The sequence below is a fragment of the Chanodichthys erythropterus genome, chromosome 12 (assembly GCF_024489055.1).
Source record: "Chanodichthys erythropterus isolate Z2021 chromosome 12, ASM2448905v1, whole genome shotgun sequence".
Lineage (NCBI taxonomy): Eukaryota > Metazoa > Chordata > Actinopteri > Cypriniformes > Xenocyprididae > Chanodichthys > Chanodichthys erythropterus.
The window spans coordinates 14,990,402-15,003,238 of NC_090232.1; the positions used below are offsets into that span (position 1 = coordinate 14,990,402).

At 35.1% G+C, this 12,837-nt stretch overlaps 1 protein-coding gene across 2 annotated transcripts in view; it reads left to right on the forward strand.

Moving 5' to 3' along the window:
* The window catches only part of tusc3 (tumor suppressor candidate 3), a 151,398-nt gene that overhangs the window by 120,204 nt on the left and 18,357 nt on the right, over positions 1 to 12,837 (forward strand). For both annotated transcript variants that reach the window (XM_067403710.1, XM_067403709.1), the window contains exons 7-8: positions 9,002 to 9,065; positions 11,261 to 11,335. In XM_067403710.1, the coding sequence (XP_067259811.1) occupies positions 9,002 to 9,065; positions 11,261 to 11,335 (139 nt within the window). The remainder of the gene's footprint in view (positions 1 to 9,001; positions 9,066 to 11,260; positions 11,336 to 12,837) is intronic.

Consider the following 12,837-nt stretch of genomic DNA (forward strand, 5'->3'; position numbering starts at 1 on the left):
ACTTGAAGTGTTAAAAGAGCGCGTTCATCCGTTTAGTGAAGCTGATTGATATAGCCTATATCCAACTTTAGGCGTGGATTCTTCCTTCATTTTGAATATGTAGCTGCTGTTTGAATGGTTGTTTGGTAAATTTTTTGGCGATCAAATATTCAATATCTCTACTCTCTGTAATTAAGGTAGTTGGTACATTATCAGCGAGAGCAGTTCAAACTAATATCACAATATCATAAAACTTTCCACAATGATTGGTTGATATACCGAGAGAGACTGGCCTCCTCTGCAATGTTTGTTTTTGTTTTTTTTTTTGTTTTTTGGGCAGTTTCGGCTTGGTCCGGAAAAAGCAGCAGTGGTTCTAAATTCAGAAACATTTTATGGTGTCACAGTGGTGAAATTACAAACAAGAAATACACATTCTGAGACATGAAATGCAATGAATTACTGGGAATTGTATTAACATTAAATCATTCTTCTCCCATTTTCACCTAAACATTTTTGATAGTCCTTATCTCCCCTGACGAGCCGCCACTGTTCTATATTATAAACTACCGTTCAATAGTTTGCAGTCAGTGAGATTTTTTCATCAACATTTACACCGGATGCTAGCAGCATGATACCACACAAGACAATAGAAACCATTATAATCAGAGATGTTGTCTACACTGGATGTGACTGATGCCTCGTTCTATTCATGACAAATGGATTTGCAATGGTCGCTTTGTTGCATCCAGTGTAGACAGCTTCTAGCTGTTGTGGCGCTATGCGACGCGTCAAGGTCGTGGCCGGTGTAGACACCATGTTATACACACCGATGCAGCAAAATACAGGGAAAACAGTAATATTGTTACAATTTAAACTTTTTTTTATTTTGTTTTAAAATAGAATTTATTTCTGTGAAATAGAAATAAAAAATGTTTTGTAACATTATAAATGTCTTTACTTTCACTTTAAATTGAATGCACCCTAGCTGAATAAAGGTTATTTATTTATTAAAAAAAATAAGATCTTAGATTAATTTATTTTCTTAGATTTTTATTAATTAAAGTAAATCCAGTTTTCCAGTCTTTTTAAAGGGATTTTATAAAGCTTAAATTGAACACCCCTCACTATTTTAATGCGAACAGACACAGCATTAAGTGTGTTTAGTTTTAAATTGTTTCGTCCCTTGAGTTTTACATCTTGATAATCTGGTCCCTGAAAGAAAGTAGTTGAAGTGCCCTGGTCTGTTGACATTTTAATAATCTCATCTTTTTTTTTTTTTTTAACCTTGTGTTTTTTATATATATACTTTCATAGGGGAAGTACTTTTTTTGCGCTCTCTCTCTCATGAAAGTGTTTTTTTTTTGTTTTTTTTTGTTTTTTTTTTGCGTGTTTTGCAAATGCTCATTGGCATCATTAAAAATAGACAGAAAATTAATGGGTTCTTTGTGAAATTTGCTGAACTTCCTCCGTAAGCAGCAATGTATAATTAATATCCCACTTGTGCTCCAAACCTCTATTATTTTAACCTACTATATGATCTCGATCTCTCTCTCTCTCTCTCTCTCTCTCTCTCTCTCTCTCTCTCTCTCTCTCTCTCTCTCTCTCTCTCTCTCTCTCTCTCTCTCTCTCATCCCACTCTCTCTCTCTCTTTCTCTTCCCACTCTCTTCCTCTTTTTCTGCTTTGTTGACTTTTCATTTATCTCCATCACTGACTCATTCTTTTGACCTTTAATAGTGAAGCCTTAAAACAGTAAGAGGGGGAAAAAAACATGAACAAATGATTTGCAAAGGTTGCTACATCAAAACTATTAGGGTGACTATACATCCCTGAAACAGAAAATTTGTCTTTTGTGATTAAAAATCACATATTGCATATATTACAGCAATTAGGTGTGAAATTTAACAGCTTATAACCACGGATAAAATACCACAGATTGTACAATGTTAGTGTACAAAGGGCTAAAAACAGGAACCTCATACATTTTTACTCAGGAGGAAAGGAAATGGATTTCATATCGAAGCTCAAGGGAAAGGCATCCATAATGGCTTCATGTTATGCTATAAAGGGTGGTGTAACACCCCAACGACATAAAGAAATCTGGTATTTTCGACGTCCATTCAGCCAAGATTGTCTCTAACCATCAATCTCCAAATGTGTAATCCTGAATCCTGGATAAATTCATGGTCTTTCAAGGATTTGTATGCCTAATTGAATAATCACACATATATTCATTGTCCAATTATAGTGCTGAGCATTGAACTTATTCCTCTCTACTCATGCTATTTTCCCTATCTAAGGAGAGAGAACGCATACTGTAATGCTCAATTCATCAGATCAATTGGAAGGGCCACAGAGAGTATTACAGTATTTTTCATTGCGACTATTGTGCACAACTGCAATTTGCTTTTCGAATTTATGTCATTGCCCTAATGTGCTATGCATGTTCTTCTGGCTTTTTGAGTAAGAGTTTTGCATTGTTTCACAGATTGAAAGCAGCATTAAAATAAGCCATTCAAGTGGAAAATGAAGGGAATAAAAAAAGAAAAGGGCAAAAAAGCAACTATGGTGATGAAATATGTAATGTTGTTTATTGGGAACAGTTGCATGGGTTGTAGGAAAACGTTATTATGTCACTGATTATAAGAATTTGTTCTTTTGAGAGGAGCATGGTAAAAAGGCATCAATATTATTTGAGCTAGATAAATCACTTTTCAATAAGAGAACTTCAAAGTTGGCTCAGATGAAATTCCATGCAAATAAAAATGATTGCTGGGATAATTTTGAACCACTCTGCAAAGGAAGAGTCATGTAGTGGAGTGTCTTGAGGAGTTTGGCACTCTGTCCTGATTTGAAAATTTCACATGCAGAATTCCGAGAATTGTATCTGGAGTTGGGATTAAACTTCTCTGCATCTCCGCATGTACTGCTGGGAGCCTGAAACTCTAGAATTTTAATCTTGCATTTTAATCTGAGCTCTAATTATGCATATTTTGACTTCTTATAGATTAGTTTTATGTGGGACGTGGCATGTTTTATAAACGTTCACTGTGGTTAAAGGGACAGTTGATCCAAAAATGAAAATTGTGCAATGATTTACTCACCAGCCTGTTATCCAAACCTGTGACTAAAGGCAGGAACACACCAAGCCAACACCGACGAACTAGTGGCAAAGAAAGCAGACTGCAGGGTTGGCTCACGTACCACGTGGCCAAGTACCACGTCCGTTCTGCGCCTGCGTAAAATGCCTTTCCGAACCAGCAGGTGGCAGTAGCTGAACAGCCAGTCAGAATGATCTGATGGCCTGACAGACCGACAAGCTCCGACGCCTATTCAACATGTCAAATCGACCGAAAAAAAGCAGACGAGGACCAACGTCAACTGACGGTGTGGAACACACTAAGAAAACTTAGTCGGCCGACCGTCGGCTTGGTGTGTTCCTGCCTTTAAAGGTGCCCTAGAATCTACATTTAACAATTGTAATATAAGTTTAAGGTGTCCCCAGAATGTGTCTGTGAAGTTTCAGCTCAAAATACTCCATAGATTTTTTATCATACCATGTTTTAACAGGTGTGTTTACACCTTTAAATGTTCATGCTTCCTGCCCCTAAGCTTGCGACTCTATTAATCATTGCATAAATACTACAGAAGTTGTTCACACAGCAAATGCAACTCTCAAAATGGATCTTTACAAACAGTTTGGGATGCAGCATATCAGATCACATAAGTATTTTGTGGATGTTTACATTTGATTCTGAATGAGTTTGATAATGCTGCATGGCTACAAACAAACACACCCCTCTCTTCATTGCTCCGCCTCCAAAACGCATCCTCCTAACCACCCTGCTCCAAGTCAGTCTCGAACCCCGAATGCTGCTGGCTGGCGAGGCAAGTGCGCTAACAATGACTCTAAACACCGCATTCTCTAGTGGTCGTCAGTGCGCATTGGTTTACCTGCACAACAATCACTATCTGGCTACTGTTACGCAATGCGAGGGCATGTCTGTTTATTCCAGCTGACGCACAATAAAATAATGGGTCACGAAAAATAAAGCGCAGATGAACAAGGAAGCACAAAAAATTAACGTACAGTACACAAGAGTAAATACAAACAAGAGTTTGTTGTTAGTAACTAACAGCACAGCAGCTCGAGACAATCAATAACACTCAAACCCAGTTTTACTCACATTTGAAGCGGAATCAAAGCAGCCTCCGCATCTGTTTTCAGGCCTTCCTGCTTAGTTTTGCGTCTTTTTCCAGCGCTGGAAAGCTTTTCTAATATTAACGCGGATCCTAAAGCACTTGCCCAGTCATAAACCTTCATTCCAGTGATAACCTTTTGAGCTCTTTTGTATTGTCTCATCTCTTTTTCTGCTGTCTTTATTCAAATCTCCCTCTTGCTCATTCTCATTCTTGATCGTAATACACCCCCTAATGCTGATTGGCTACACTTTTTTTTGTTGGTGTCGGCCCGACTAACTTCCAAAATAAGGCTTACCCCACTTTTAAGTCATAAAGCTTTATAATGACATGAACTTGATTAAATAATGACAGTTTTCACACATATAAGTACTCTGGTCACATAGTCATCCATGTTAACTGCTCTGTCTGAATTAATTGAAAAAATGATTCAAAATACTAGAGTTGTTATTTTTATAAACTCTAGTTGATTTTTTGCAAGCTGTCACACAAGTGCTTTAGATGAGTATTCTGGGAAACCCTCCTCTCAAGAACTCAACAGAGTGAGATAAAGAAGAATTAAGCACACTGCTGGCACTTTTTCATGCCTTTAACCACAAAAGTATGGCTGCTGATTCATTCTCTTGGTGGCACTACTGTCTATTGTTCTTTGGAGGAAATTAGTGGCATTATTGAGAATCCAGTATACCATTAAACCATTATTGAAGTGTCCCCAGGCATTTTGACTGAGTTTCTGTCTTTGAATTTCAAGGCTAAACCTAATGACTCACTATAGAGATATAGTCTCATATTCTTATGTGATGGTTTTTGTGTGTGAAACCAAAGATAGGTGGTCCTTCCTTTATATTCTATTACATTTCATATTCTCAGCACATCTTTAATTGCTTCTCATTTGCTTCACACCACTAACATTAATGTGTTCATAGGCTAATGTATCCTGAACTCATACTTAGTAAAATTATTAATTAAAAAAACACACTGATTTTACAACTAAATAAATTAATTTCTAGTTCTCCTAAAATAATTCAATATTATTCCATGTTTTTATATTTAATGTTTTTTTTTTGCTGAGAAAATATACATATGCCGCCTTCCTCTAGTAATGAGTCTGGGAATTTTTTTTGTTTTCTTTTATTTTACTGAACAGATGCTAAATTCAAAGCAAGTGTAATAATTTAATTGTAGTGAATTGTTCACATTTGCATGGTTTAAAACAACCTTAAAAGCCAGAATGTTCATTTAACAGACAATGCACTTTTTAAAGTGTAGGAGTAGAATTTTTGCATGAGTCAAAATTAATGTCTTTTGAAAACAAATGCATGTAGGCGGCTGTAATGATCATATTCAGTCATGTATGCTCCTACACAAAGCACTAAATATGATGTTTGATGGTTCACTGAATGGTGACGTCAGTTTGACTGTAAAGTAGACATCTGTAACCCTAGTGCACCATGGTTATGATGGATCGGCTCTTTAGAGCATTGCCTCAAAGCTCAGAGCAGAAGTCAACTCTGAATAAATGAACAGTATGATGAGGATATCTGCCCACACAATGACACCAACACTTGTTCTCACAATTACTGATTCTCTTGCATGGTTTATTACACACCTTCATTCATTCCTCTGTTTTTCTGTATTTAAATCTCTTTTGTTCACTACATAAAATATGTGCGATTACAGGTGCCCTAGATTCAAAAATTGAATTTACCTCGGCATAGTTAAATAACAAGAGTTCAGTACATGGAAAAGACATACAGTGAGTCTCAAACTCCATTGTTTCCTCCTTCTTATATAAATCTCATTTGTTTAAAAGACCTCCGAAGAACAGGCGAATCTCAACATAAAACTGACTGTTACGTAACAGTCGGGGTGTACGCCCCCAATATTTGCATATGCCAGCCCATGATTGAGGCATTAGACAAGGGCAGCCAGTATTAACGTCTGGATGTGCACAGCTGAATCAACAGACTAGGTAAGCAAGCAAGAACAATAGCAAAAAATGGCAGATGGAGCGATAATAACTGACATGATCCATGATATCATGATATTTTTAGTGATATTTGTGAATTGTCTTTCTAAATGTTTTGTTAGCATGTTGCTAATGTACTGTTAAATGTGGTTAAAGTTACCATCGTTTCTTACTGTATTCACAGAGACAAGAGAGTCGTCGCTATTTTCATTTTTAAACACTTATAGTCTGTATAATTCATAAACACAACTTCATTCTTTATAAATCTCTCCAACAGTGTAGCATTAGCCGTTAGCCACGGAGCATAGCCTCAAACTCATTCAGAATCAAATGTAAACATCAAAATAAATACTGTACTTACGCGATTAGACATGCTGCATGACGAACACTTTGTAAAGATCCATTTTGAGGGTTATATTAGCTGTTTGAACTTTTTTTTATGTTGTTTAAGGCAAGCGTGAGCTCTTGGGGCATGGAGCACGAGAATTAAATGGCCACACACCCTAAATCGGCTCATTTCTAATTATGCCTCAAAATAGGCAGTTAAATTAATTTAAAAAAATCTATGAGGTATGTTGAGCTGAAACTTCACAGACACATTCAGGGGACACCTTAGACTTATATTACATCTTTTTAAAAAAAAAGTTCTGGGGCACCTTTAATTTATTGTAAGCAGGCACTAAATGAACATACACTGTAAAAAAGTAAGTTCAATTAAAGTAACTTAAAAAAGTAAGTTAATTTTGAGTTAATTGAAATTAAAAATTTGAGTTACTACTATGAAGACGGTTGGTTTAATCAACAAACTCAAAATATTGTTATCTGAACCACATTAATTATTGAAGTTGATTTGACAAAAGAAAAAAATGATGTTGATAACAAATTATGATAATAATTTTATACAGTGTACAAATGTTATATTGTCAGGCAAAAACTTTTCCCATAAATCATTACTATTGGTCACCCTTTATGTCTGCCTTTAGGTTTTGCAAATATTAAACGAATGAAAAGTGTTTAAAATAATTTGTGACTAAGCCTCGTAACTCCTTTGGATCCTCATACTTTTGGTAAAATCTCAAATCTGGTCAAATCTGCCCCGCCTCAATCTTGAATGAAGTGCCGCACACAGGGAAGACATTTAAATTAGTTGTGTCAGTTGATTATTTTTTTATTTTAAAATTTAAATTGAATCAATTGACAGACCTTTAGCATTCTAAACTAGAGTTTTAATTTCAACCTTAATTGAACTATAATTTATATATTAATAAGTGATTTACAGTTGTAGATGTGGCCTCTTATTCCAGCTTATTTCCTGATTCAGTTTTCATTTCTTCTTCCTATCACTTTATATCACCCCTCTAACTGTCTTTTTAATAAAAATGACAAAATCCCCCAAAACATGCAAAAAGAAAAAAGAAAAGAAAATAATAATAATAAATGACTTCTAAACAAAAAGTTGCCAAATAAATAAGTAAAAATACTTGCGGGTGTTTTCAAAAGTAACAAATTGCTGTTTTTAAGTTATAAATGCCCTGTGACAGATACGATACACAAGTAGAATAATACAATTGTGTCTCTCTGTGTTAGTGCTGAAAGTGCCTCTAATGTCGTTTTCTTTCATATGAAAATATGCAGCGGTATGGCTGTGTTTAAATGTTAGCAGATGCGTTAACCCAGAGGCGACAGGTGACATGACAGTGATAAATGCACTGGCCTATTTGCTCATATCTTCTTCTTAATGGATCCCTACTTTTCACAATCCCCCCGTATCCTTCTTTTTTTCTGTCTCTACATGAAACGCTGCAAGAGACAACAGCCTCAAGTATCGAGGATCCGCTTATGGCAGTGTTTAGTTCCTCAATACTTTTGTTATTGCTGCTTTCAAGTCGACTATTGACTCTTTTTTTTTTATTATTTAGTGTCACAAAGAACATAAAAAACATTCAATATTTGTGAGTAGATTTCCTCTCAAATCTGTCACAGCAGATGTTTTTGTCATATATATTTTACCAAAACATACAAGCATGTCTCAATATAGGCTTCATTCCAAATAATAAAGTTCAGTGACATTCAGTGATGCTATTTAGGTGATCCCTAAATCTAGATAGAATTTTATGACAATAAAAAATTGTATGATAACGTACATTGTTCTTAAAGAATGTGTTCATCTCACCTTGAAATTAGTTTTTCCGACTGTGAGTTCATCTAATATAATGTTTATACCGCTTCTATAGACCTCCTATGTAAATATGTAACCTTAGTAGAGGGATTGAATACATTGTGTTTCCAAAGTTTTGATTTCTAAAGCTGTAGATGTTATAAGTTTAATTGGTACACTGGCTGATTATATCAGTTAAAGACCTGTATGTCTTTCATTGAATCTGCATCCATTCTGCACTGTTCCTGCGCATTCATCTACCACAGATGAAGGTTTTATTTGTGCTACATCTACAGTGGTTTTACTCCAGAGAGCAGGAGATGTCATTATGACTTGATGTGTTAGAAGGCTTTAGTGCTCTTTTCATTGACCCATTGAAACTCTTATCACTTATTGTCAAGTTTTCTTTTCATTCATCTGCTTTGACCTTATGGATTTTTCCTTGTCTTTTGGCTATTTTCTATCTGACCTTTTCCCTGCTAAGGTTGTATATGTTTAAATAGTCAGTGATGTTTAAAAAGTCAGTGATGGTGTGTGTGGTTTGTATTCATGCATTTGCAGTATGATAAATATGATAAAGCATTACTTGTCAAGGAGCCATAGTATCATAGTATCCAGTGATATGGCTTTGTGAAAGCGGAGCTTAACAGTTCTATTGTCTGCTTGTTTGTCATTTTATTTTTTCTGTCTTTTTCAGAGTTATATCCATGGCAGCAGTCAAGCTCAGTTTGTGGCTGAATCTCACATTATTCTTCTGTTGAATATCCTTTCACATAAAACCTCCCTCTGCACAATAGACCTGCCACATTGTTCTGTTAACGAAGTGAACCATAATAACCCACTGACTTCATACAGGTCTGTTCAGAATTCTGTTAACTTTTGAAAATGTAGTAAAAGCTGTAAATTTCAACAGCTTTTGCCCAGGTAGGTAATCATTTCTTTTCATGTTGTTTTTCTCTGTGATTAAACATGATTGGAAATGATTTTTAATGTTAACTTTGTCAGCACAATTCCAGATTATTTTGTCATCAAAAATGAAAACATAAAAACAAAATAAAATCATTTTAATTTACACATACTACTGACAACACATATGACAAGACAAAAATAAAAAACAGTATTAATAGTTATATACTGACTGTTCAAATGTTTGGGGTCAGTAAGTTATTGATTTCAATATATACAAATATAAAAAAGAATTATAAAAAATAATTGTTGGTTTAACTTAAAAAAAAAAGTAAGTCACCTGGTTGCCTTAAAAAAAAATATCCCTCCCGGGTCATGCCACTCCACAAACCACCAACAGAGCATATAAAATACCAGAAATAAAAATCTTTTTTTAAAACATCACCAAGTAAAACTGTGTTTATAGAACTGTCTCTTTACGACCACAACAAACGGGACACTTTTCAGACGCGGATTCCAACTTTGCCTCAGCGCCATGCGCTAGTCAAATGCGCGCTGAAAAGATAGGCTACAGGTGACGACGAGGGAGCTTCAGTTAAACAACAGTGAACTGCGGTCAGATGAGATGTTGTCAAGCTATGTCGGTAAAACTCAGAAAAATGAACATGACTGTCCAATCAGCATTTATACCGCGCTCGTGGCGCGCACTCAAGAATTGCATGTGCGAATGCGCCGGCGCGCGCTGCATAATTACTTTATTATAGCTTAAATAAAGCGCAAATGTCCGAGCAATGACCGTCGTTATTCTGTTGTAAGTTAAGTCATGAAATTACCAAACATGTGATTAAAGCTGCCTCAAAACTGTGCATGCATTTATTTGTTGACATGGTTTTAAATTGTTATCCAATTTGTTGGTCTTAAAACGTCTTAATATTGCACATATGTACACCAGGGAAATCTAAATTTTCTGCGTACAACCCAGCTTATATTCGATCTAATGAAATATGAGGTGTATTTCTCCAAATGTGCGCACTTTTGGACTTAAAGTTTGTATGCACTGTGATCAAAAATAAATGGGACCAAACGCGATTGAATGTAAAGGTTTGTGTCTCGTTATTCTATTAATAACTACCGATTGATTTTACATTTCTATCAGAAATTAAGAATTATTAGTGTCATTGTAGATAATCTAGAAGAAATATCTAAGATATCTAATACTTAAAATCTCAAGGTTAAATCAGACTTTTTTGTAAAAATAGTATATAGCTCTACTGTGGTTTTTAACAAATTTTCACAAAAGAAAAAAAAAACTTTTCAAAACATATAAAATGGTTATTTTAAATTGTAATAATATTTCACAATATTACTTTTTTCACTGTATTTATGATCAAATAAATGGTGAGCATAAAAGAAAAAAAAATTGTTTTGAATATATACATTTTGTCAACTAAAATTATTTAATATCAAATAGTCCAATGTCAGATGGTTTTGTTTACTCATCTGTGGTTGTCATCCATCAAGGTGCAGCTGTATGAAATGTTCTTACACATTTCTGTTTATCCTTATAGAAAGTCTCAAACATACTGTACACACACTTGCTTACCTGGCTATGATGGGTATGTCCTTCTGAGTGTCATTCTCTGTGTGAACTTCCCCTGTAATTACGTAGGTTTGTTGACTGTGCCTGATGGGTACAGAGTGGGCAGACAGACAGAGACCCTCTGCTAGCATCAGGCTCAGCTGCTGGAGGAGAGAGGTGCTGCTGGCAGAACACCTTGTGTTTGTCTGTCTTCCTCTTGCCGACACCTAGCTTTTCACCCCTCAGGCTAGAGGAGACCTCCCAGTCGAGTGAAGTGTGCTCAGAGTTGAAGAGAGTGTTGTTCCTATTGTGTTCACAGTAATTGAAATTTCCAGGTATGCTGGAGCTATGCTTTGCCAGCCCAATCTTCAGTTTTACAGGTACTCTGTAAGCATCATATCTGATCCTGGCTGTTTATTGTGCAAAACGGCCACATCTATGCCACTAGTTATTCCTTGACTTCCATCTCAGATGCGGCCATCACCATGGGAATGGTTCTTCTGAATGAAGCAGCCACCTCTAAGGGAGACGTGGGCAAACGAAGGAGTAAGTTTCTTTCTTTCATATTACTATTGTGTTCAGATTATATTTTATATAAGATTATCAAATTACAAAAGATTTCTATTTCTTTTGAGTTTTCTATTCATCAAAGAATACTGTGTATCACAGTTTCCTACAAAAATATTAAGCAGCACATGTTTTTTACACTGATAATAAGACATTTTTATTGCAAATCAAATAAGCATAGAATGATTTCTTGCGAATCATGTGACACTGAAGACTGGAGTAATAATATTTGTATATCTCAATTATATATATATAGATAGATAGATAGATAGATAGATAGATAGACATAGACATAGACATAGACATAGATAGATATATATATATATATATATAATTTGCAAAATAAGCTATTTCACATAACAGGTGTTTACATATAGTCCAGAAGACAAAAAATAGCTGAATTTATAAAAATGACCCCGTTCAAAAGTTTACATACACTTGATTCTTAATACTGTGTGTGGTTACCTGGATGACCTCCACGACTGTTTGTTTGTTTAGTGATGGTTGTTCATGAGTCTCTGGTTTGTTCTGAGTACTTAAACTGAGCTCTGTTCTTCAGAAAAATCCTCCAGGTTCTGCAAATTCTTCAATTTTCCAGCATCTTTTGCATATTTGAACCCTTTACAACAATGACTGTATGATTTTGAGATGCATCTTTTCACACTAAGGACAACTGAGGGACTCAAACACAGCTATTAAAAAAGGTTAAAACACTGATGAATCACTGATGCTCCAGAAGGAGACATGCATAAAGAGCAGGGGGTGTAAACGTTTTGAATTGGATGAACAGGATAACTTGTACTTTTTTTTTTTTTTTTTTTTTTGTCTTCTGGGAAACATGTAAGTATTATTGCTTCCGAAGGGCAGTGCTAAATGAAAAAATATGATCTTTAAACAAAAAGAAAAAGTTGCACCCCGACTCTTAATGCGTTTTGTTTCCTTCTGGAGCATCAGTGAATGTTTGCAACTTTTTTTAATAGTTAGTTTAATAGTTTTGACATATAATTATGTCCCATGGTTTAAATGAAATTAGACATTTGATGTGTGGATAAAATTAAGAGATATAAAAGATAGAGATAAATATCACTGACCAGAATATATTTGTTATTTTCAATGAAGCAGTTTTTGTTTTGTTTTTTGTTTTTCAAATTATGCTAAAGATGTTACATTTGCTTTACCAATACAAAGAAGTATGCCATTTTATTCCAAAATTAAAACAAAATAAACAAATAATTTCCACTACTGTCATTTCCACTACAGAATGAGACGTGCTAAAAAATGACACTGTGATGGGAATTGTATGTCCATTGTTGGGCATTAAAGGGATAGTTCACCCAAAAATGAAAATTTGATGTTTATCTGCTTACCCCCAGGGCATTCAAGATGTAGGTGACTTTGTTTCTTCAGTAGAACACAAATTATTAGCGTTAACTCCAACCGTTGCAGTCTGTTAGTCGTATAATGCATGGCAATGGTAACAA